We start from the raw sequence: 27,354 nt of genomic DNA, 5'->3' as shown, positions 1-27,354 counted from the left end.
AATAGATCTTCAGATTTACAAAAGACATTCACGTCTGGCAGATTACTCGCATTATATTTCATTCGGACGTTGCCAACATATCTGTTGTGCACAAATGATAAAAATACCATGTTGTACTCTCCTCTGTTCCCTGAAATATTAAGAATTAGACCCTTCTTTTTTGCTTCTTTTTTTTTAAAAAAGAAGGGTCTAATAATTAGCCTTGATTTTGATAGCTTAAAAATATTCAGTGCATATTTTTTTAAGAAATAAAATATAGTAGTTAATCAGGATAGATAAAGTAGACTTTAATCATATAATTGTATATAATATATGAAAATATTTTTCCAAATGAAATGACAAAATAATATCGGAAAATAGTACAGAATAATTTAAGGTTTATAATAATATATTTTTTAAAATATAATTGTACATAATATATGTACAATATTTATGTACATATTCTCTAGAATTGATTTAATATTACCTGATAACACTCATGCTACAAAAAGGCTTAATGATTCTCTTTGTTAAAAGTTCAGTTATTTACCAAGAGAAACAAAGGTCTATTCCCACTTAGAGCCTGTTTGGATGAGCTTATGCAGCTTATAAGCTAAAAGAAATAAGTTGGGATAGTCTAACTTTTTTTTTTTGGCTTATAAGCTGTTTTCAGCTTATAAGCTGCTTTAGATAAGCTAAGTCAAATGGGCCCAATTATTTTTTTGAGCTTATTTTAAGCACAAAATGACTTTAAGCTGGCCAGCCAAACACTCAAAAAAACTGAAAACAGCTTATAAGCAACTTATAAGCCAATCCAAACAGGCTCTTAATGCATTTTTTTAACTAATGTTTGACCATAGAAACCAAATAGTTTTCACTTTATTTGGAATTCTAAAGTTGAAGTTGTGTTTGATTAAAGTTTTTGCAAAAGAATAATTACTTGTTTGAACGTACTCAAAGCGAAAAAGTGAAAATAGAGATTTAAATGTTTTTCAAATGACAGATACAATTTGAAATTTTCATGGCCAAACACTACTTTATTTCTGAAAACGGGTCCTAATAAATCCGCATCGAGTGGCGGGACCAAAATGATCCTCCAAGTCCCATACATTAAGGGCCATTTATAAAGTTTTGGGGCTAAATTGAAATTTACCTACGAGTTTATTCTACCTAAAATTCCCCGAGGGCTCGGAGATCATAGGATTTGTTTGACATCCATCATCATCATGAATCGTGTACCCCCACTGCCGCGAGAGGTGACCTTCATTGTAGAGGGTCAAGGGGAAGATGAATCATCGGATTCTCTGCCTCTGAAAAAACAAAAGCTGTCTGGGATAGCTACTTCAAGCAGTTGGACGAGAGCGAGGTGCCTAATCCTTTTGATTCTTTTAGTTAATTAGTTCATATGGCAAATAGGTGCATCACCTTCTTCTTATTCGATCTAGGGATGCCAAACGGTGCGGTTGTGGGGGCAAATCCTACTTCAACCCGCCCCGCATAGCAGAATTTGCTGTTTTCGCCCTGCCCCGCATCATATGCTTCTTTTTTCAGGGAAAAAAAATAATAATAACAACTTTTTTATTCAAACTACTTTAGTTAGTTGACATCATTATTTTGTTACAGCAACTACACTAATCAAGTAATTATTCGAACCATTGCCGATAACAAAGTTAAGTGAATTGAAGCATGAGATATTAAGAAAAACAAAATTCTAGCAGAAATTAATTAATTAACTACAACCTAATAGACTTTTAGGAACTTCAACTCTTGTAAATTTATTGACATATACCAGGGGCGTATGTAGCATTAAAGGTGGGGGTTTATTGAACTCTAACTTTCGACGCGGAATATATATTTATGTGTAAAAATTTATTAATATTACAACAAATAGTAGATATGAACCCATAATTTTTCATATGCAATGGGTTCAACAAAGAATATTAAAAGGTTGAACCCAAAAGTTTAAATCCGAGATCCAATTCATGAACGTAACTAGGTTTTCAGAATATTCATAGCAATAGCTATTAGCCTAACAACAACAAACAGCCAAAAAGGAAAAATCAGAGCTTAACAGGAAAAACACACAACAGCACTAAGTAATTATCAAAGGGGATGCATTACATAAAAATAATGAAGAAACACGACAGGAAAATTGTGGGGGAAAAAAAAAAAACCCGCAACCGGTCCCGCATTAGTTTTTCAAACAATTATTTCAACCCGCCCTGTACTGCATCCGCATAATATCAAACCTGCCTAGCCCCGTAGCCATCCCTAGTTGGGTCCATTACTCTCTCCCTCTATATACATATGCTGATATGCCTTTACCTTTTTGGTATGAGTTTTTGTTGTGTTTTAGCTGCTTTTAACCTGCTTTTAAACACCAATCAAAAAAAAGTCTGCTTTTAAATCATTTGCGTCAACCTTAAATTGTTACAAGAGCAAATTAGATGCTATAAGTCATTTTTGTCTGTACTTTGATAGGGTTTTGATATTGAGGATTATCCTGGTTCGTGCCCGATGGCTACAGTCTACTCCCTACCACGCTTCTTAAAGAATCCTGACAATCACAAGCTATTGATGGATTATGCTGGAAGAGCTCTTAAGCTATACAATGACACTAACGTATGCTCTTGTCACACTTTATCTTTCCTTATTAAAGCTCTAATCGTTTTTTCTATCATCTTGTCAGTCGCCCTTTTCCTTTTTTTTTTCTTTAAATCTAGAAAAGCTGAGAAAGTTACCTTGTACTTATTTTAGGGCACTGATCATAAGATCGAGGACGTTTTGAAAGTGAATGGAGGTGGCTGTCGTCACTACATTTGCTATGTGACCTTTTCCATCAAGACACGTGATGGGAAAAGGGACCTTTTTCAAGCTAAGGTGGTGGAAGATCTAGAGCCCGTTTGGATTGGTTTATAAGTTGCTTATAAGCTTCAGCTTTTTTGAGTGTTTGGTTGGCCAGCTTAAAGTCATTTTGTGCTTAAAATAAGCTCAAAAAAATAATTGGGTTCATTTGATTTAGCTTATCTAAAGCAGCTTATAAGCTGAAAACAGCTTATAAGCCAAAAAAAATAAGTTAGACTACCCAATTTTATTTTTTTTAGCTTATAAGCTAGCATAAGCCCATCCAAACAGGCTCCTAGACAATAGTCTGGAGTTCTCAATCATCAGGCCAAAGGTATTATGAGAACTACTATTTTTGTATTTTCAAATAATCTGTAAAGCTTTCATAGAGTTGTTCCCCACATTAATAAACAGTCCGTGGAAGTCACATTTCTTATCACCGTGTGCTATTTGCTTACCTGTCAAAGAATGCATTATCAGCGTTGTTTTGTCATAATTAAATAATTTGTATGCATGTTGATTAAAGAATGCATGTCATTCTTCTCTTGGCTTATTGATTTTTTAGATGTTTCGGAAAAATGCTTAATTAATTTGAAGGGAAAAAGGTAAATGAGATCACATATTCTGTTAGTGCATTAGGAGTACTGTGGTCTCTGTTGGGGCTTTATTGCTCACAGAATGACTAATTTTCAGCAGTTGCAAGTTACTGACTCTCCCTCTCTGTCTTGCTATTATGCAGCCGAAGAAGGATTTGGACATATAGTTGATTTGAAGTCTGCATTGGAACCTCCTTTCTTTAGTACTTAACATTATGTTAACAGCTTTTGTGGGGATCGCTGAACAGGATTACTAGCTTCATAGCATAGTGCTATGTAATGGCCCCTGTTCTTATTTTGTTCGGCATGTTAAAGCAGTAACATAGTATCTGATGTGAAAAGAGAAAGTGAGACCAATGTGATTTGACCTTATAGTTATGGAAAGAATGCTTGTTTAATTTAGTATCAGAAGAATTGCGTCGTTCCTAAATATTCTTCTTGCTAATATATTTGTCAGCGAGAAAATTAAAATTTGACTTTGATATCAGTGATTTGAAGTTTATCCATTCCGACCTCCTTTTAGTACTTAGCACTAAGCTTTAGCATTTATGCTAACAACTTTATTGGGATCGTTGAACATGATTACTATCTCCATAAAAGAAGAGGATTTCTTCTCTTTACCAAAAAAAAAAAAAAAAAAAAACAAAGAGGATTTCTTCTATACTTAGATCATTTGGAGATTAAGCAAACATCACAAGAACGAGATTCCTCGGGCGCACCTTGCTGCAATGTGACACTACACAGCTACGAACTAATAAGACGCTTCAGAGGAAAAACTACGTCCTACTATTTGCATTTACCCTGATAGGCTATCCAGAGAGTTATCATGGCATGCCTGTTGCCATTAAAATACGGCCTTAAAAAAGAAAATTAAGGTAATAGCTGGAACTCCAAATAAGTCTAATAGCAAGGAGCTAGATGCGTTATATGCAAGGCATTAGCCTGCAAGAGAGGAAAAAACAGTTCAAATTAATCGAATACGGTCGGTTTTATTGTGAAGTCCAATGCATCTTGTAATAAGATATTTTGTTATTCCTCGTTTGTGAGACATAATCTTCAACCCAGTTAGCTACTGCCAGTAGAACAATTATGACAAATATGGTTACACCTGACGGTAGAGGTTTGTCATTATGAAGCATACTTATGTGATGAACCAACCTCGGCTTTGTCAACTTCGAAACGTGATAAATACGCTGAAGTTGGGCCAAACCTACTCAGCAGAAAGTAAAAGCAGAGTACTCTTTATCGAATTTTCCAGGTAGAAAGAACTGCACGATTTACAAGCATCAAAACTCTAGTTTTATAATCATCTCTCTATCCCTCTCTATTTTTTGTTACATAGAATACATAATAGGAGGTGAGGATCTGTGCAAAGGTCATCACTAATACATAATTTTAACAAACTGCATATCACTAGTTGCTACGAATAGAATAATAATTACTACTTTAGAGGTTCTGAACAGCTGATATCCGACTTCACAAAATAGGGGAAATGACATATCATGCCATTAGCAGCACAATTTCGCCATGTGAACCTGTTGATGCAAGAAAATAAAGATATGAACAAATGTCTCGCAAGACAATTTAAAATACAACACATACAAACAAGATGAATAGGAAGAAACATACATTTCTCGAAGATATCCTTATACACCTGCAGTGAGTTATCACTGTCTTCCTCCATCTTTGAGACTCTCTCAGCTTCCTTGGCCGCTTCAGCGGCTACAAATGATTTATTTTCAGCTTCTGCGACCTTATAGGCAGCAGTGATTGCTGCTTCTTCGGCAGTGTCACCAAGATAGGGACTATTTGGCAACTGCCTTGGCCCAACATGTTTTTGTTTTGGGGTAGCGGTCTTTGTTTTTTCTAACACCTCTTTCTTAATCCTGTAGCAATTCTCAATCTGCAGAGGAAGCCGCAAAACAAAACGCCACAACTCAGACATTCAATCTTAAGAAAAATATCAGGATGCAGTATTCGGTGGTTCATCAAATATACAACTAATTCAATTACGCTAATATACAACTAATTCAATTACGCTCTTTAGGTTGTCCTCTGATTCCAGTTTCAAAAATCCATAAATTATTACAGATTATTACGTGTAGAAGAAAAGGCTGCTGAGAAGATGCAAATTTACTGACGTTAAGAATAAATTGACCAATGCAATGATGGCACCCATCTGCCAACAAAAAGAGCTGAATAAACAAACGAATGACTGAAAAACACCTGAACATGTCCAGAAGTAGTATGTGAAAGCACTCAACTATGAAAGATGCAAACATCATTCTTTTCCATCCAAACCATATTAGATAACCAAAAGAACACTTCTTGTATTACTCTGCCCCAAAAGATTTCACTCAATAAAATCCCAAGCACCAAAGGCACAGTATGATGTATGCACAGGATACTGCACAACTTGGTGATTGTGACCTTAATTGTGCTACTACTACACGAGACTCAAAACATCTGGAAACTGGAACCAAAACTTAGCTTACTCATTCAACCAAGCTATTAGTTTTATAAGGGTATTCAGTCCTGTGGGTTCTTCTTGGGACAACTTTTATTTGATAGTTCTTCAAGAAATTTGGGGAACAAGCACGGACATCTTTATGTTAATAATTCAGACTAGTCTCGGAACAAAAGCAGTTGCAAAAGTAATTGTTATCAGTGACCCAGCTGATAATTTAAAAAAAAAAATAATAATAATAATAATAATAAGGTGACCTTTTCAAGTTTGTCTTGTTGAACAAGCCTCCTCAGCCTAGAACTCAGCAGCCTTCTGAAGTTTGGGGGAACCTCATGCCTTTGCTGCAGTAGATACAAAAACGATAAGAAATGTCCCCTTCAGTTAATGCATAGTTCTGCAATAATGTGATATCTATTTTATCCGACAAAAGAAAACAACAATTGGAATTATTAAAACTCAAAATTTTGAACTCCATATGACATATTTCTGCAGTTATTTTCCAATATGAACTGCAGGTCTGCAACTATTTCTCATTAGGCAATGGGTGAACATTTTTCTTTCTGTTTATTAACCAAATTGAATTGATTTCTTTGCCGAAGTTGAAATATTTTCCTGAAATGAATACTAGCTCTGTTTTCCACAAGAGGGACTGAGGATCAAATGCTGGATATCTTGACGGATGGTAAGTACATCCTGTCTGTCCATGTCTTTCAAGTGTGACGAAGAAAACATAGAAGATGTAAGCAAGAACACAAACACAAAATCTTTAGGTCTTTATGTTGGACAAAAACAGTCTCTCCATCCCCTATATATGTCAAATTATAACTTTAATTCCCTTGAAACTGTTTTATAAATTGCTATCTTATTGTTATTATCGCATCGTACTCTTATCTACCTATGGATAACTTAAAATTCATTTCTGATAAATGGTCAAAATCAGAGTGATTGCCTAAATCATAGTGCTTCTAGTAAAGTATAAGTAACAGCCTATTTGAATGTCAAGGGATATATGCAAGTGTCAAGTACCAATTAGATGGTTAGAAAAGCCAAAAGAGAAACCAGAAAGTATAATGATGTCTCTGCATACCTCAAGGAAGTTAACTATTGTGCTTGTGTCTGATCCGTTTGGCTCTTTTAGACTTGAGAGTGCATCATATATCATCTGATTGTACCTACGAATAAAGCAATAATATTATCTCAAGAAACATGAATAGAATTACTAGGAACAAAGACCAAAAAAAAAAAAAGGTAACGTACATAAATGACTATCAAGCACTAAAATATTTGCTCTTCCACCTATATATTCACTTATACTTCTCTTTTCCATTTCTTTTATTTTTTATATTTCTTTATGTTTTTTTTAATTTCTTTTTGGGAGGGGGTGGGGGTCAGGACGGGACCTTTGGTAGGAGATGCAAGTGGTTCTTTACAGTAGATTACAAGTCCAGGAAAATAAATCATGAGCATTCATCAGAATTTTTTTTTTTTTGGTAAAGGAGCATTCATCAGAATTCAAAGAGGTACACTTTTGAGATACCAAGAAATGAAATGATGAGAAATCATCACAGGATTTCTAATAAGGTCAATCTGAGATACAAGACTCTTTATTTGTCTAGTAAAAGGACATTCGGTAAATCACATATTTGTGCCCGTCTATCCACAACAGACCAAATTGCTTCACACCAGAATCAGCAGTTAATAGATTACCATAATGATGCACTTTATACAATTCAAACAAAAATAACTACCGCTTAGCTTTTCCCCACATCAGTGTGATTAAATTAGAAAAGTCTGAAGGAAATGCATTCATTATTTCAAAAGGATACGGATTTAACAAGTACATTCTCAAAAAAAGGATACGGATTTAACAAGTCTCAATCCCTGGACTATGCAATAATTTGAAAAGGAAATCCAGAAAGACAAACTTCGAAGCAGTTTTTCCATCTAATGCGCATTTTGAAGAATCTTCCATGACGGTATCTGCTGATGCATCTTGTGGAACTGGAACTAGAGTGGTAGAAACAGGGGCCTGTGTGATGACCAATGGAGCTGCTGCAGCATCAGGATTAGCCTTCACTTTTTGGGTCCTTGATTTATCTCTTGGTCCTTGTCCATTGGCACTAACGTTTAAATTTCTCCATTTATCCTATATAAAACACGACGCCAAAAAGTTTATGAGAGAAAATGATAAGCTTCTCATCAGCAATCAAAATTAACTTCTTCTTCATCCCGCAAAAGCGTTAAAAGGCAGGTGGGATTTAAAAGCATTGAGCTATCAGATTAATAGCCTGTTTGGCCAAACTTCGAAATTTGCTTATATTGAGAAGAGTTGTTTGTCATAAGTGCTTTTCAAAAAAGCGCTTTGGTGAGTAGCAATTTGTGTTTATATAATCAACTTGAAAAGCACTTTTGCAATATTAGAGCAGTAATTTGTACTTGCCCAAGGTCCCAAAAGTGCTTCAAGAGAAAAGCTACTTTTTTAGCTTTTGAAAAACAGCTTCTGCTACTACTCAAAAGCACTTCTAATTTTTTAAAAGCTTGGTCAAACACCTCAACTCTCTAAAATAAACATTTTTTAAAAGAATAAACACTTTTGGCATCCTAGAAGCTTGGCCAAACGGGCTATAAATCTAATGGAGGACATTACATTAACGCTTAACTATACATTTTCAATCTTCACTGGATGAATGCTTATTAGTCATAAACAAACTATTCTTTAAGGCTAGAAATTGCGAAACACCAGCTTGCAAGCAGGTGCATAGCCTAGAACAAGCAAATATCTTCATAAATTCTGTATCAGACCTAGCTTCACATGGTTCATGGCCAGGAAAGCAGTTTTAACCTAGGATAACCTAATCAAGAGGGGCTTCCGCTTATATTCTAGATGTTATATGTGTGGAGCTATGTTACTCGGACTCTTCAAAAATGGACACGGGTGCGTGTCGGATCCTCCAAAAGTAGTGCATTTTTGAAGGATCCGACACGGGTGCGACATCATTTTTGGAGAGTCCGAGCAACATAGGTGTGGAGTAGAGGCATAGACAATCAACCATCCTTTTTTGCATTGCAAGATAACAGTATAACTATGGAGGATCTTTACTAATAATCTGAAAGGAATCATGCAGGTAATGCCAAGGTACACCCTTGAAGTTTTGGAATGCTAGAAATGATACAGTAGTTCCTCTGACCAATACTCTTTTATTGATTTTTTAGAATCACTGTAAGTAATTAATAGATTAGAACATCTTCCTAGAACAGCTCGGATCATATTCATACATCTGTATTTTTTTTCCCTACCTAAATTACCCTCTGAAGCAGCTTAGATCCAAACGGTTGCCTCTATGCTAAGGAGGAAGCAAGGAGTGCTAGGTGTGTTGTGTAAACTAGATTTTGAAAAGGCACACGATCATGTGAACTGGAAATTCCTAGATTCCATTATGCTTCAAATGGGATTTGGGGAGAAGTGGAGGAAATGGATTCACTTTTGCATCTCTTCGGTGAGATTTTTTGTGTTGGTGAATGGTAACCGTGCGGTTTCTTTGGGAGTTCTCGGGCGGGGGGGGGGGGGGGGGGGGGGGGTGATACAAGGGGACCCCTATCATTGATGTTGTTTATTCTAGTTATGGAAGCTCTAAGTAAGATGATGGATAGAAATGTCTTTGGATGTTACCTAAAGGGTTTTCGGCGGTTGGGAGTATAGGGACAGTATCGGTGTATCACTTGTTGGCGGATGACACATGGTCTTTTGTGATGCAAATGAGACGCAGCTGAACTATTTAGATCAAGTTCTCACTTGGCTTCAGGCAGTGTCTACCCTAAAAATTAATTTGAGGAAGTATGAGATTATTCCTGTTGGGGAGGTGAATGACATTGGTTCACTCACTCAAGTCTTGAATTGCAGGTTGGGGCTCTTCCGAGTACATATCTCGGAGTACAATTATGTAATGTACTTGTAAAAATGAAATGGAAATACCGTAAAGAAGAAGATTTGGACTCGAAAATTGAACTCTTTTATTGATTCAACTGAAAGGTTACAATTGAATTAACCAGAAGTATTACTCCATAACCATGCACTTCAATGAACTGTAATGGTGGAATTAGGGTAAGAAAAAGGTAAGCGAAAAAGAGAATAAACGAAGAAGAACAAGAGAGATAGATTGAGAGAGAATAAGATTTTCTGAAATGATTCTTCAATGCCCTCTCTTCTGTTTATAGTGCTGGGAGGGTGATGACGTGTCACCTCTGCTCCCTTTACTTTTAGTGGCCCATGTGCCTCTTAATCAATTCAAATCATAACACATTAGGTGCTTCGACAAGGATCATATGGTGTGAAATCTGGTTCTTCAGAGGGTCGAGAAGAGACTAGCAGGGTGGCAAAAAAGATATTTGTCCAAGGGCGGGAAGGAAGTGATTATTAAGACTACTTTGCCAAGCATCCCCACTTACTATATGTCTTTGTTTCGGGCTCCAAATTCGCTCACTGAAAAGTTGTTAAGGTTTCAGAGAAATTTCATTTTGGAATGTGGTGGATAGGACAAGGGAATTTCACTTGGTTCGGGGGGAGGCTGTTACTTCTCCTAAAAATGGGGAGGTCTTGGAATCAATGATTTAAAGATATTTAATAAAGCTTTACTGGGTAAGCGCGGGGTGGAGAACTAAAGATATCACCTTGCTATTCGGATGTGGTTTGTGGAGGAATATCATGAAGGGATGAGATTATTTTTGGAAAAATATCTCATTTAACGTCGGAGACGGGAGGAGAGTATATTTTAGAGACATAGCTGGTATGGGGGCGTTTTATTGAAAGATGAATTAAGAGTTTGTACAGAATTCCTTGCCAAAGAGACTTGCTAATTCAGCAAATTAGGGAGACGCAAGGTGGAGAGACTTTTTGGGACTTGAGATTAAAAGGGAATTTCAAGATTGGGAAGTTACTGAGTTCCAAAGATTGTTAGCCCTACTTCATAGGCAAGTCAATCTGGTTGATAATTCCAATGTTTGGTCTTGAGGCCTAAGAAATAACGGAATGTTCTTTGTGAAGTCCTTTAATGAGAAGTTTTTGGTTAGGAAGGACTTGGATTTTCCATGTAATGTAATATGGATTCCAAGGGTGCCATATAAAAGGTGTGCTTTTTCACTTGGCTAGCTACTACAGGGGTGCAAAATCTTAAAAAGTGGAAGGCTGTATACGTCAGCTGGTGTTACATGTGTAAGGAGGCAACAGAGGACGTGCATCTTCCACTATATTGTGGGACAACCATGAGGTTATGGTGGGATATATTTAGGTGGTTTGGCACTTCATGGGCAATGCCAAAAACTGTTAAAGATTTGATGTTCAATTGGAAGAGAGGGAGAAGGAGGAGAAGACGAAGGGCTTGGAATGTGGTTCCACTTGCTTTAATGTGGGTAGCTTGGAGAGAGAGAAATAGGAGAGCTTTTGAAGGTTAAAGTCAAGTTTCTTTCAATTGAGGAGTAGTTTTTGCTCCCTTATTTTCTTTTGGTGTAAACGAAAGTTCCTTGTATAGATGATGGTGGAGTCTGTAGAGAATCATATTTTGTAGATTCTTTACCCTTTGGTATACCCCTTGTATCCGGATAATGTGGTCATGTTTATGAATGAAATACATTTACTTGATAAAAAAAGATCTTCCTATCTTCTCCTTTTGTAATTATGGACAAACTGCACTTATTCTGTTGCAATTAATATATATCAGTGTTGCAAAAATGCTCTAAGGTCACCTGGGGCTTTAAGCGCAAAACGCAAATAAAGTGTGGGCTTTAATGAAAAGGCGCAATGGTGCGAACATACAAATATATATATAGTCCAAGACTAATAACAATAAGCATAAATAACAAATATATGGGCAAAGAAATTGTAAAAGCATTATGATAAAGTGAAATATCAATTATCTAGTGTCACCGCATCAAGAGAGGCTCATTGGCAAGGAAAAGTTTGTCTTAGAGCCTTGATGATGACACTGAAGTGCACATAAAGCGAGGTGAAGCGCTCAACATGTTTTGAGCCTCGCTTCAGGGCTTAAGCGCGCTTTAAGCTCGCCTTTGACAACACTGATATATATACAGCGATTGTTAGAATGTTGTAACTTGTACAGGAAGCTAAAGCAGGAGACAAATGCTGACTAGATCATGTTGGAGCAAGGGACTTCTCCCTTTTGCATATCATATCATAAACTTGCCCCCAGCAAGTGCTCTATGGCTATAGATTCCAAAGTCACATTTTTTCTTCAGTAACTTAAAATAATATATAGCTGCCAAAATTCATTCATCCATGTTGTAATCACTAACAACCTTCCACTACATTTTTTCTTACATGTCCTTTCATGAGTGAATGTTGGGCCGTTAAAGATCTGGAAGGGTAAGAAAGATTGTTAAGTCAAACCACTCACTCTTGCACAATTCAAAGAACGTAACACTCAAAGTGGTCTTGGAAACAGATTTGGCAAAGTAAAAGAAATAAGGTTCAGTGTTTCACTGGAATAGTAGCCAAAAATGCATGTCTAACACAGCCGAATCTACAAAGCGTCCTACACGTTTGCAGCAAATGTCCTTTACATGAAGAGCAACCAGAGGACACAATTCATCATTTTCTGCAGCGCAAAGTTACTTCACAGCAGTGGGCAACAAGTTTCACATCTTGGGCCTACAGATATGCCAAGAACCACACTAGAATTTCTACGAAGGTTGGCAGAAGAGTCTAGGGACATCCACTCAAGAGACTGAAAATGCAATTCCAGCAATAATTTGGTGAATTATATGGAACGAGAGAAATTCTAGAATTTTAAAATACAAAAAGGAGAATATATCTTAGTCTATTTCTTTACTTCTTTTTTTTTTTTTTTTTTTGGGAGCAACATGACAAATGTAAAGGATACTTATGATTTAGATGTCATGGTTGACTTTATTAGTTCCCGACACATTGACTGAGGAATACTTTTGCTGTACATTGTCTTTACCAGCATATTGTCGAAGATGGAATATATATAATACTTCACCTTATAAAAAAAAGACTGTTGGGCCCGTTAAAGTCTAAGTTACAAGTTGAGTGCTGCAGAGATGCAGATGCTGACATGAATGTTGGTCATACAAGATTACATAAGATTAAAAATGACCAAATCTGCCAGAAGATGAAAGCAGGCAATATCACAAATTGAGGATAAAGTGAAAAAAGTTCGGTTGAGATGACTTGATCATGTTTTGCGTCTGCCTTCGGACTGTGAGTGTGAAATCATGGTTAGTAAAGGTGTTAAAAAGGGATGCAGTAGACCTAAAATCACATGGAATGAAGTTGTTTTGAGAGACCCATACATTTTTTTTTATGCAGACTTAGCAAAAATTATGGGCTAATTGAAGAAAAAGATCTATGTAGGGAGTAGCAATTAGTAGGGAATATGTTTTAATCATGTTAGATCCCGTTTGGATTAGCTAAAAAAAAGTGGCTTTTAAGCATAAGTGCTTAAAGTACTTTTTAAGTGCTGAAAGTTATTTTATAATTAAGCAGTTACGTGTTTGGATAAAAGTGCTTTAAAGGGTTTTTAGAGGTAAGGATAGTATTGGAATTAACAAAAAACATAAGGGATAAAAGGGTAAAGTTGTTGGTCAAACCAAAATGGCTTTTAAGCCAAAAAAAATAAGTTGGGGTTGAGCAACTTCTTGGTTTTGACTTATTTTAAGCACTTTTTAACTTAATTTAAGTTGTTTTCTATTTTACCAAACACCCAAATACGTTTAAAAAATGGCTTATAAGCCGGTTTGACCAACTTATAAGCCAATCCAAACGGGCTCTTAGTACATTTACTTTAGGTCATATGCTTCATAGGAGTCTTTTAGCCCCATCTGAGATTTTTATGCCGATAAAAATATAAAGCACATTTAGTACCCCCTCTGTTTCAATTTAAGTGTCTTAGTTTCACTGTGCATGGAGATTAAGAAAATAAGGGAGACTTTTGAATCTCGTGATCTTAAAAAGACCAACCAACGTTGTATTAGTTAGTGTTGACTTTTATATGGCGATTAAATCTTCTCAAATCTCAACCATTGTATAAACTTATGCTGGCTTTTATGAGAAGATTATATGGAGAAACATAATTTCCCCCCGGACTCGTTCGATTTCTCAGAAGAACACTCAAACTTTGTGGGAGTCATATTACCCCCTTTTTTTTTTGATTAAGCACCGGGTGTCCGGGTCTCTTAGAGCCCCGACTAATCCCGGGGGTGCACAGGCCCTCGGTAAGGAGTTTCCCGCAAGTGCACCACGGTTAATTCAGGTTTTACCCAGTCCGATGGCCCTCAGAAATTGTTTGCACCCAGTGGGTTTCGAACTTGAGACCTTGAAAGGGAGCACCCCAAGGCTCAAGTCAATTGCCACGGTTAAGTCATATTACCCCCTTATTCTTGTCTGAAGGGGAATTATTACAACCTTATCAGACAACAACTAGATCTAAGCCTATCAGGTGTTACTCAGAAACCATCCACTTCATTTTCTTTCCACATCATTTCCTTCTTTTTTTTTAAGCTATTTTCAACCTTATCTCCTCTCTCTTCCACTCCTCTCTCAAAAAGTGGCCAAAGTAGCAGCACACAATGTTTTGCAGCTATTCCTCTCAAGGGTGAACTTTGATATTCTATCCAATTAAGTGAAAAAGGCAGGATCTATCTTCTAACCCCTTATTTTCAAGAAAAATATTCTAAGTTTATTCAGTTCCTCATCCCGCTCCTTCGTGGCCACTAATGGGTGGTGATGTTTTACGTAGTATGAGGTTTTCATTTTCCCATTCTTTTGCGTATAACTGTTAGTGTGTACATCTTCTTGCTCATAGCTTATTTGGTTTGTTTCTGTACATCATACTATTTAATTGTATTTCTTCCAAGAACTTTCTTTTAATTTGATATTAATTTTCTTTACATTTTTTCTGACTGCTTTGCATGTTCGACAAGGTGTGATTGGTGAGCGGATTATGGGTTCATGAAAATGAAGAACTGATGAGAAAAAATTAAAAAGTGAACGGTGAAGGATTTTTCCGATGATCGGAGGGGGATGGTCAGTGTAGCAGTTTGATTGGCATTGGGTGGACTCAATCGTTGTTTGTTTTGAGTTTGTCTTTGTAAAACTGACATTGAAGGTTTGGAAGTGACAAAAATGGCGGATTTCATCAATTTAGGGGTGGATGATCGGGATGACTCCACATTCTTTGTTTCTTTAGTGGCTTCACGGAAAAGGGTCTTATTTATGGTAAAAAAGTTCAGTTTTCACGGGCTGTAATGTGGTTGCATACACTTTTTTGCCACATCAGCATTTAGGGTGGTAATCTGATGAGAATAAGGGTAATAGGGAAAACCGGACAAGTTCAGGGAGAAAAAAATGTATTACCCCGAGATTATATCTCGTAAAACTTAAACCAAATGACCCCTTGGGACATTGAAATATGATAGCAACACTTCCTTCACAGGTTACAACAATATCAAATTCATCTTCAGTTAATATGGACAATCTTATGCATGCACTCCAACACTTTCTTCTAACACTAATGGTATACATTAAACGAGTTTCTGACAAATCACAGGTGGAATACAATCAACAATCAATAAACCAAGCCGGAAGCCATGATATGTGATGGGGCATCCACCTATTTGTGTAAATATTTTACATATTACAACAACAACAAACCCAGTGTAGGGGTCTGGGGAGGGTATTGTGTAGGCAGATCTTACCCCTACCTTGGGAGGTAGAGAAGCTGTTTCCGATAGAAACCCAGTGTAATCCCACAAGTGGGGTAGAGTGTACGCAGACCTTACTCATACGTTGGGAGGTAGAGAGGCTGTTTCTGATAGGAAAAAGGAAACAACAACTACAACAAAACAATATGCTAAGCAAGATCGAAGGGGGACTGTTTCCCGATAGACAACTGGTTTACCTTAAGATCAATATTGGAGCGAGAGTAGAGGAGGTGATTGAATTCAGGGTCTCTTTGAATGTTCTTCCATTTGCCAGCACCGTGTTTGGCAACACCAGCACGAAGGGCTTCTTCTTCTTCGGATGTCCATTTCTGCTTTGGATTTCCCATTTCACTTTTTCTCAATCAAAAATATCTTACTTACCACCTGCCGCCCCCTTGCTTCTTAAACCCTTCTTCCTCTCGGGTTTTTGGATCATTTATTATGTTAATTATTAATTAATTCTTAGAATATGACAAAACTCGTATTTATTATTATGGATACACAAGAATAAGATTTTGTTGTAGAATTTACAGAAAAGGATAAAAATTAGGATATTTTCAAAAAATATACGGCTCTCTAAAATATTTACGTCATTTATCCAAATATATAATATTATACAACATTATATCAGGGAACATGTTACATAATGTATTAACATTGTAAAAAGTGTATAATAGTGTATAAAAGTGTTTATACACAAATATGTTAAAATCGGATACTTATATAGACTCTGTGGCGTAAATATTTTTAAAAATAGACATACAGCATCATTTTCCCTTTATTAATTTTCATAAAATGTCAAAACTAGTCTCTTATATATGTCCCATATGCATAGATAAGAACAAGATTTTGTTATACTCCCTCCGTCCCAATTTAAGTGTCTTAGTTTGACCGAGGACAAAGTTTAAAGAATAAAAAGTGACTATTGAATTTTGTGGTTCTAAATTGAAGATGTGTGTAATGTACTAAAATGTCCTTTGAATCTTGAGGTTTTAAATTTATCATGCAAAATGTTTGAATTGTCAACTTATTAAACAGATTGAATTGTCAACTTATTAAACAGAGACTCTATTGGGTAGGCCTGTGCACGAATCGGTTTGGTTCGGTTTTGGCCATCATCGAGTTGAAATTTCGAATTTCGACTTTTTAAGATTCTCAACCAAACTCGATCCATTCTAGGTTTCACTCGATTCGTTTTTTATTATTTCGGTTCGGTTACACAAATCGATTTGTTCGGTTTGTTCGAAATTTAAACAAGCAACTATTTTCATTTCAATTTTAGAGTAAACACAGCAAAAAATAATGAGATCCTAAATTTACAGCCTTATAACCAATACATTAACAAAAAAAAAAAACATAAACTTGCAAGCATAATAGCATATAAATATCAAAACAAGAGCTTGACAACTTGTGCAAGCATACAAATCTGCCAACACCACATTACATATATCAAATTAATAATCCAGCATCTTGCAACTTGCAAGCAGATAAGCACAATAACTCAGTTTGCATCCTCCAAAAAACCAAAAAAAAACTCTAATTTGTACAGGCTAAAATCAAAGAACAAACAAAGCCATGGGTGGAGGCAATGGCCAAAAGGCACAGATGGCTCGTGAGAAGAACGCTGAAAAAATGAAATACCAAAAGTAAAGTCAGCTTGAGGCTAACAAGAAGGTCATGAATATCCAGTGTTAGGTGTGCAAGCAGACATTCATTTGCACCACTTCTGAAATTAAATAAATATTACTTCACTATTAAGTATTAAGCATATATATAGTTAGGCCATTAGAGTGTTAGTCATAGTCATATTAGTCATTAGTGGCATATAAATTCGATTTGTTCGGGTCGGTTCAGTTGATAATTGAAGCCAACCGTATCCGAACCGTTAAACCGTAATATTTTACAATTACATTTTTAAATCGAAATCGAATTGTATTATCCAAATTGAATTATCCGAATTATTTCGAATCGGTTCGGAAATTCAGGTTGAACCGATTTGTGCACAGGCCTACTTTGAGACATTATCGAAAAGTAAAGTAAGACATTTAAGTCGGGATGGAGGGAGTAGTATTTATGTAAAAGGCTCAAAAAATGTCTCTAAAGTATGTAAAATTTATCATAGTTTCTCTTCGTTAATAATTTGATCCAAAATAATTTATGACCTCTCTGTTTTACGTAGATACAACATAAATGAACTCCCACGAAGATTTTTTTGTATAGCCGAATGGGGATATTTTTAAAAAAAATGTGAAAGGTTGGGGTAATGGCCATATAGTATTGGGTAGGTTACATTTGGCCTGATAGTATAACAGGTGATAAATATAGACAATATACAAAAATATAAGGGTAAATTTTATTTTTTTACTCTAGATAATAAAAAGATTTTGCTATACAATTTTTATTGATATTAGCTAATATTCATAAGTAACATTGAATAAATATTATTCCAAAATTTGTATTGAGACTTAATCCCAATAACTAAATGACCCCTATCTATACACCCAAACATTTGTAGTCCTATATGTTTACAAAATTTAGCAGTTTTGATCTTCGTTGTATTTAAAAAAAATAATGACAATTATTTTTATAAATTTGATTCGTGGGAAGTATGTGTTCATTAAATTTAAAAACCATCAAGACGAATTGCTTTCAATTTATTTTCTTGATTTTGTAATTTAAGATAAATCGTAATTAAAGGTTTTTGACAATAAATTGCGCTACTAAGGACTTATGTGATATTGTCCATTTTGGATCTAGGCCCGCATTGCTTTAAAACACGTTATTAAGAGGTAAGACATGCTTACTTATATACCCAGCATTTCTTACGTGTTTTTGCATATGCAGAACTCTTCTCCTAAGTTGGGGTGTCAAATACACCTCCTCTTATGGACGTGACATCCTCGCTAAGGTTTGCCTCACTGTACGTGATTTGTCAAGAGTCAGTACTGAGGTTTGCTCTACCCACTCGAAATTTGCTAAACTCAGTTGAACTCGGACCCACCATCGACAAGGCTGACACAAGAGTGGCTTTGATACCGTATATAATAGCCTATCCCACTAGTCATATTGTCCGTTTTAGACCTAGGCTTGCACAGCTTTAATACACGTCACTGGGAGGTAAGGAATGTTTACTTATATACCCAACATCTCTCATATGTTTCGCATATGCATGACTCTTTTCCTAAGTTGGGGTGTCAGATACACCTCCTCTTATAGACTCAGCGTCCTCACTGAGGTTTGCCCCACTGTACGGGATTTGCTTAGATCAACACTAAGGTTTGCTTCGTCTACCCGAAATTTGCCTAAACTTAGTTGAACTCTGACCCACTATTGATAAGGCAGACACATGTAGCTTAGATGAATCTATTATTTCGATTTCTTATTTGCTATTGAATTGCATGGGTTTGCATACACTAGTGATATTGTTCGTTTTGGACCTAGGCTTACACGGTTTTAAAACGTGTCACTAGGAGATAAGACATGCTTAATTATATACCCAACATCTCTCACATGATTTTGCCAACGTGGGACTCTTTTTCTAAGCTGGAATGTCACATACACATGCACTCTCTTTTAGGTGTGTGTGTTAAGAAAATCAAATAATCAACTTCCATGTGTGATATTTTGAACTATTAATTGTCATGTACAATGATTTATTTGATCCAATTGTGTATTTTCTCCTGATGCATATATCTTAATATATAATGCTTATTTTATCCCAACCTTGTATTTTAAAACTTTATTTATGAATGCAATGACTATTTATTTCAACTGTCTATTTCGGGTCAATTTTGTAAAAATGTTGGTTGGAACTCCATCATTTTGAGCCAAATAATTTTTTAGCTAAAAAAGTGTACCAACTATGTATTTTTCTTTTGTTGCTTTTTCTTTAGATGCAATGACTATATATTTCAACTGTCTTTCTTTTGGGCCAAATTAATTGGAAGAAAACCTTGGCTAGAGCTCTAGAATTTTTAGCTAAATGAAAAGGTATTGCCAAAATAATAAAGTTGCAATTGCGTATTTCTTTTATGTCTTCTTTAGATGCAGTGACTATTCACTCCAAATATACTTTTTTGGGCTAAATATGTAACAAAATAGGTTAGAGCTCTATTTTTTTTTAGACAGATACATTTGTCAACCAATGAAGTTCTAGTTGTGTCTTTCAATCTTTCTTTTTATATCTTTTTTTAAATGCAATGTTTATTTGTTTTAACTTTGTGTTTCTCCTTTTTCAGGCCAAAACTCTAAATAAAAAAAGAGTTGACTTAAACTCCATTTTTTTAATCCAAATAAAAAAATTAGCCTAAATAATAGTGTTTCAATTAATCTTTTAACAAATTTGACCCGAAAAAGATGATCTAAAAACATTAAATTTTAAAAAGGTAAAAAACCATATTATTTTAAGAAAATGTGATATCAGCAAAAAAAAATCCATGTGGAAGGCATTTGTATGTCATTTTCCTGGGATGAGATCGTCCGGTAGGTAAAAGCTATCAAATAACCAAGTTCAGGGAAGTAATTAAGACAAAAAAAGGTGATGCGTTCAACTAATAAATTCATGCCAAATTTAGAAAGATTTTTCGGTATCCTGTCTTTTTTAATGTAGAATTTGAAGAAGTCCACCCCAATAAATTCTGTAGTGTACATGACTCAAGTACTTATTAGGGGTGTACATGGACCGGGTTAGTTCGGATTTTTTAAACACCAAACCAAACCAATTGCGTCGGGTTTTTAAATTTATACACCAAATCAGACCAATAAAATTCGGGTTTTTCAACCTCGGGTTTTCTCGGGTTATTCGGTTTTCTCGGGTTTTTCGGGTTTTTTTTCCGGAATAGTCTTGATACAAAACATATAATTTTTACTTCAAATATTTCTTTAGTCCTAGTAAGGTACAACTATATAATTAAGGTGTTTCTTAAGAAAATAACACAAAATGTGAGAAGAGTGATGACATTGTATTAAAATATTTAACAAAAGCTAATAAAATCGGTTAAAATAAATATTGCTAATTAAAAAGCCATAAAGAAAATGACCATAATCTAAAAATATTAAGTCATGCTAAAATAAGTACGACAAATAAGTATTAATTACATGACAGAGAAAAAAAACTTAAGTTATGTATTTTCACTCTCTAAATCAATTATGCAAAACTAAAGAATAGATATCCAACATTATTGTCATTCCTAATGGTAAATTGAATTTCTTTTGTTAGCATTAGTGTTAGAGTTGGTTTTGGTTTGGACTTTATTTGAGTTACTAACATCCATAGGATATAAAACTTATTGACGTTCAAAATTCCAAGTTCAAACTTGAATAATATGATAATAGATAAAAAATTACGAAAAAATTTAAGAAATATTTATAAATTACATTACAAATAAATATTTTTATGCATAAAATATTTTAAAAATTGAATACATGTAATGTCGGGTTGGTTTGGTTCGGTTTGACTTTTTTTAGTTTAAACCAAACCAAACCAATTATGGTCGGGTTTTTTTTTTCAACACCAAACCAAGTCAAACCAAACCACTAGTCGGGTTTTTTTCTCGGTTTGACTCGGTTTATCGGTTTGATGCGATTTGTCGGTTTACTTTGTACACCCCTAGTACTTATCATGAACTAATTATGTCATACCTAAGTTCTTTAAATATAATTATATAACATAGAGACCTAAGGTGCTTAATTTGATAAACATATAAAGGATTAAAACTGTTATATCTAAAGGATCTTTTTTTGCCATTTTCCCATTTAACTGTTTTAGTTGGTGGCATTAAGTTGGGTATTTCGTCCACTGATACATTTGTACAGAAATTATGACTACTTTCTTTTGTAAAAAAGTAAGCTTTTTATGTTCATTAAATCACTAAATGACATGGAATGTATCCTACAGTATGAAGAAGACTGAACTCTTTGAGTTTCATTTTCCAACTTTTCAATACTTATACAAGAAGACAAAAGTAACAACCTAAACAAGAATCATGTAATTAAACTACAAAGATGACCTCGAACTCGAGCACCATATAGTTTCTAACTTGAAAAGTCTACCAAAAGTGGGAGTAAAGTTGCTTTAGAAGTTGAAGAAGAAAGGATAATGGTTTGACAACGTCTTGGGCAAATGGTAAAGTTGGACATTAGGGAACATGATAATCCACTCTTCATTAGAAAAGGGTTAAATATACCCCTCGTTATACTTTGGATCCAAATATACCCTTCCCGTTATATTTTGGGTTCAAATATATCTCTCCGTTATACTTTGGGTCCAAATATACACCTCATCCATTAAAATTGTCCAAGATGGACATGGAATATGATGTGGCACTAACAACTCGGTGAGGTGGACACCACATGGCATGCCACCTCACCACCCCAACCCATTTACCCCCTCTCTTCCCCCCTTCTTCCACCACTACCGCCTCCTCCCCTCCACAACCTTTGCCACCATTAGCACCACCACCAGAGGCAGATCCAGGATTTGGAGGCTTCGGGTGCCATTTTTGTTTTTTGAATCCAAATAGAGTAATTTTTTTATCGATTACGTTGGGCTTCGGGTCGGGTTATTAGTCTTTTCCATTTATATTAGACAAAATGATAGAATGAAAATACATAATAATTACAACAACTTGACGCACAAATTAGGTCTTTCCATTTTTTTTAAATGTAAAAGCAACTGATTTAGCTATATGTATTATTACCTTAAAAGCAAGTCAAGAGGAATTAAGGAAATGAAAAAAGAAAAAAACAAAAGGAAAGAGGCAATTGATATAAAAGGGCTCCTAAATTTGTGGAGTCAATTTGTAGAATTTACTATGTACGTGTGAGTCTATTTACTGCAACAAGCCAAAAAAATAATTAAATATTGTTACCAAGGCTCGAACCCTGGTCACCAGGAAGGCAACAATTGCCCGTTGCCACTGGCACTATCAAGCCCTTTGTTAGACTGGGTGGCAGTGTATCAGTTTATACATTTGATATGTATGTATACATACATACACGACATTTTCACCGAAGCTTGCGAGTGGCGTGGCATCCCCACAGGCCTTAGGAGATCCGCCCCTGACCACCACACCAACCTATTTCTGCTCCTCTAATTTTCCACATTTCTGCAACATTCATCATCAAATCTATTAGCGCATTGACCAAGAGAAAAGTCTTGCATAAAAACACTTTGAGCCCGTTTGGATTGGCTTATAAGTTGCTTATAAGCTGTTTTTAGCTTTTTTGAGTGTTTGGCTGGCCAGCTTAAAGCCATTTTGTGCTTAAAATAAGCCCAACAAATTAATTGGGCCCGTTTAGCTTAGTTTATCTAAAGCAGCTTATAAGCTGTTTTATTTAGGGAGAATGACGTATATATACATATGAATAGGGTATATTTACAAAATATGACGATACTTTTCAGTTTACAAAATATAACAATAGATTTCTTACAAAACATATACAAAAAATTTTCACTCAAGGCTTGGAAAATTCGCTCAAATATTTGTGTATGAAAACTGTATGAAATGTGTATATTTTGCTCAGGGCTTAAAAATTTCGCTCAAAATTTTGTGTATGAAAAATGTATGAATTATGTATGTCACTCCATGCTTAGAATTTCGCTCACATTTTTCGTGTATGAAAAATTGTATAAAATCGGTATGAAATGTGTATATCTCGCTTAAGACTTAGAATTTCGATCAAAATGTCTTGTATAAAAACTCTATAAAATTGGTATGATATATGTATATAATTGTATATACATGATGTATAAAGTTCATATAAGGTTTTAGAAAATTTAGTACAACTAAAACAATATTATATACAACTTTCATACAAATTTAATACAACAACAACAACATACAAAATTTAAGAAACAAATTTCATATAAACTCAACATACAATTATCATACAACTTTAATACAATTTTGAATCTCACTTCAAAATTTGAAGAGAAACCAAATTTCATCAAATCCACAATCAGATCCGCTAATTTTCCTAATTCTTCCTCGATTTGAATCTGCATAGTGGATAATATAAACCATACAACGATACATAACTAATACTAGTGAAATCTTAACCTAACAACCACGTTATAGGAATCTGCCATGGTTGATAAATCTACCCGACGGGGAAATTAAGAAGAAAAGAGAACATAATGTTTTGAGTAGTCACAAAATGATGATTTGATTTAATGATTCAGAATAATTGCCACAAAGTTATTTGAGATAACAAAAGTTTCAGATTCGTGAAATTTCCCGATCTGATAGTTGAATTTTTGGGTAGTTTGGTTGTCCCGCCAGTGAACGTTATCGTTGCTGCCTCCGTTTTCCACAATAAAACTGCCCTTTTTCCTCTGTTTCTGCACCACATCTCCATCTCCATAACCACCGTGAAACACTTCCCCAAAACACCGATCAACACAATAGATCTGAAGCAAAGGTTGAGTAAAATGGAGAGAAGGGGAAGAGAGGGTGGGCGGTTGGGTAAAGGGAAAGGGAAGGGTGGGCGGCTGGGAAAAGGGAAGGGGAAGAGTGGGCTTTTAACTTTTCCAGATCTTGTAGGATTTGTAATTAAATTGTTATATTTTATAAATAAGGAAAAGTATCCTTATGTTTTGTAATATAATGTCTTAAGTGGTATTATTAGGTCATTTTCCCTTTTTTTTTAAACCTATCCAAACAGGCTCTTTGTCTTCAAACTAACCGTTAACATTACCAGGAGTAGGAAAAGAAAAACAATACTACATCCGGTCTCAAATATTAGCCTTTTTAGCAAACTGAAGTTGTCTCAGAATGTTCAGTGTTCTAAAAGAACAAGAAGTTGATCATTTATGTTTTTCTGTCTTTCAAATCTATACTACTATTCAATTAGTGAAGTGTTAATTGAATAAAAATATCAATTAGTGAAGTGTTAATTGAATAAAAATATCTTAGGAGAATAAAGGGAAATTTTTGACAAATGCTCCTAATACTGAGGCTATTAAAGTCGGTCTTAAAGTGAGCCCCCAAAGCTTTGACGGATAGAAAAAGATCTTGTTTCATAGACTTTCTTGTTTAACAACTAAAGGATACAAAACAATGAACTTATCAGCTCCCCTATTCGCTTTTCAGTTCCTCAAACTGTGACAAACAGACCAAATTGACTGCTAACTTCATGTCCATATTCTCTATAACACATTCAAAGCTAAAGACAACTTCTCCGTTAGATTTTAGTATCACCATTAGAGGGAGTGAAGGTGGAGATGATGGTGTGGTGAGCTAATGGTGGCAAAGGTTATGGAGGGAGAGGAGATGGTAGTGATGGAAGAAGAAGGGGAAGAAAGAGTAAATGGGTTGAGGTGGTGAGGTGGTATGCCATGTGGTGTTTACCTCATCGAGTTGTTAGTGTCACGTTATATTTCATGTCCATCTTGAATAATTTTAACGGATGCGGGTATATCTGGACTCAAAGTATAATAGAGAGGCATATTTGAACCCAGAGCATAACGGGCCGGAAGGATATATTTATACCTAAAGTATAATAAGGGATATATTTAACCCTTTTCTAATAGTACAAGAGTATATTTGACCCTTTTCCGTATAATCTTTCAAAAATCAATTTTTGTTTTTCACTTTCTATGATTAGACCAAGTATACATACTTCCTTTGAAGCCTAGATCTAGCAAGTTACATTGATTAAGAACTAGAGAGAAGAAGCTTTTCTAGTACTGTTTATTTTCTTCCCAATTATTTATTTGCCGTCAAAACTTCATCAAAATCAATTAGTGGCGAAAATTTTTACTATGGTAGAGACACACGTATTATCAGTTGTGTGATGCTCTCTTTGACTGATAAATGTACATTGTGGGACCTACAACTGACCCATTTCACTTTCTCCTCACTCCTCTCCATTCAAAGGCACTCCCTTTGCATTTTTTGCTTGCTTCCTTTTTCTTCTGCTCTTATTCTGATCCGAACGTAACTCTACCCTTTAAAATCGCCATTGTGGTGACACTCATTTGTCAAAAAATTATACTGTGTAAATACGTTAAAAGAATTTATATATATATATATATATATATATATATATATAATAAGGGATGATCGAACAATTTTTGTCGTCCTCAAGTTAGATTGTAACTAGGCTCCCCAACCGAAAAAGCTCCCTCTTCTAAATTTACCCCTATCTCTCCCCTTTATTGCTTCAAACTACTAAGGTGTGTTGGTGTAAATAGAGACACTTTGAAGCCCTTTTTCGATAATACCAAATCCCTCAAACTAATTGTTTCCAGGTGAAATCATATGCGGCTATGCGCTATAGTGCATCTTTATATGCCTCAATATTACCCCTACTTTGGTTATTTATTACTTAATTGCCATTATTCAATTTGATAAAAGTTTAAAAACTTTCCGGTCCTTTAGAAATACTTATAATTTGTGAATTGTGAAGATTCCACACGTCACTATACAAAACTTTTAACATTACTCTGTAGATGATACATTTCACCCAGTGCATTATGAAATTATTTTTAAATTCTCCGCATCTTGTTTTTGTGTAGTATTTTTTTAATTTTGAAAATATCAAATAAGGTATGATGTTCTAAATTGATGTTCTCGAAAAATGAGAAGCAGAAACAGACAATATAATTAGCTACCTTTTTTTTAACATGTTGTAACTATTTAAAAATGGGATAATACAATATGCATATTTGGTGTTACCCTAAGTAAAGCATGTACAGTATTGCACCGAAGAACAATGAAAGTTCTCTGCTTAACAGCTTATAGAATCTTCAATTGTTTAACGTGAGGCTTTTAGAATTTAACAAGAAATTTGATCTTTATATTAAATATCATTGGCTAACTTATTTATTATTCATTTTTTATAAGAACCTTGGGATTCAAATCTTTTTCTTGGGAAATTGTGTTGGTATATAATTGATGAGTTATTTATCTCATGTTTAACAAAATTAACTTACTTTTTTCTGACGTTGTTTGAGGTATCATAATTTTTTTAATACATGTGTACTTAAATATTACATAGTTTAAAAGAAATCTATTTCTTCCATAGCTAAAGAAATTATATGCTCACAAATTTATAGAAATGCCAAATGTTCCCAATTTATGATCTTCGATCAGTTATAATTATTTACTTGTAAATATTTTTACTTTGTAGTATATCGAATAACGTGTGTCCCTTTATTATTTACTAATTCTCTTCCAAACTTGCTTCTTACTAAAAAAAATCACTTTTAAAGATTATCTAATTATGTGACTAAAAAACTTTGATTCTTATGAGAACTTATCGACAAGACATGATTAACGCGCTACTACCATAAATCTATTATCCGAAATAAAAGTATGATTCAAATTATACAATAACTAAATTTAGAACTTTTAAATTTTAAGTTTGGGCCCGGGCTAAGCACGGGCCTGCTTAAACTAGTATATATATAGATATATATTACGTGCTGAACCTCCTTAATTTCTTTGTATATTTTTTTTATATATATTTTGACATCCCTTAATAAAAATTATAATTCCACCACTGGTTGAGACTTTTTTTTTCCTCATCGGTAAAATAAGCAGCTCTATCAATCAAAGAATATCATAAGCAGAACTGGCATTAAGGCGATTGATAGGACTTGCAATGCATAGCACATCTATTTTCTATCGATCTCATTTACTTAATGACAAATTGAAGTGGGTGTAGTTAGGAGTGTTTTTGGTTTGGTTTATGCCCGTTTTCCTCTTAAAGATAATTAAATTAATTAAG

The 27,354-nt window shown here is 34.8% G+C and overlaps 1 protein-coding gene across 1 annotated transcript; it reads right to left on the bottom strand.

The window, feature by feature from the left end:
* Positions 1-4,641: 4,641 nt before the first annotated feature.
* Positions 4,642-16,037, bottom strand: LOC132617336 (telomere repeat-binding factor 4). The gene is made up of 6 exons (XM_060332323.1): positions 15,819-16,037; positions 7,812-8,032; positions 6,974-7,058; positions 6,144-6,227; positions 5,049-5,322; positions 4,642-4,954 (listed from the first exon to the last, which is right to left on the bottom strand). The coding sequence occupies exons 1-6, from the start codon at positions 15,966-15,968 to the stop codon at positions 4,920-4,922; spliced, it is 849 nt and encodes a 282-aa protein (XP_060188306.1). The 5' UTR covers positions 15,969-16,037; the 3' UTR covers positions 4,642-4,919.
* Positions 16,038-27,354: the final 11,317 nt, after the last annotated feature.

The sequence above is a fragment of the Lycium barbarum genome, chromosome 11 (genome assembly GCF_019175385.1).
Source record: "Lycium barbarum isolate Lr01 chromosome 11, ASM1917538v2, whole genome shotgun sequence".
Lineage (NCBI taxonomy): Eukaryota > Viridiplantae > Streptophyta > Magnoliopsida > Solanales > Solanaceae > Lycium > Lycium barbarum.
This window is presented reverse-complemented; position numbering and strand designations above follow the sequence as displayed.

What these genes read in the sequence shown, in the direction of transcription:
- LOC132617336 (XM_060332323.1), bottom strand. Translation starts at nt 15,968, where the DNA reads ATGGGAAATCCAAAGCAGAAATGGACATCCGAAGAAGAAGAAGCCCTT. An exon ending in GATGGAAAAACTGCTTCGAA is followed by an intron (nt 7,059 to 7,811) that starts GTTTGTCTTTCT and finishes CTTTATTCGTAG; the next exon opens with GTACAATCAGATGATATATG. An exon ending in CAATAGTTAACTTCCTTGAG is followed by an intron (nt 6,228 to 6,973) that starts GTATGCAGAGAC and finishes TATCTACTGCAG; the next exon opens with CAAAGGCATGAGGTTCCCCC.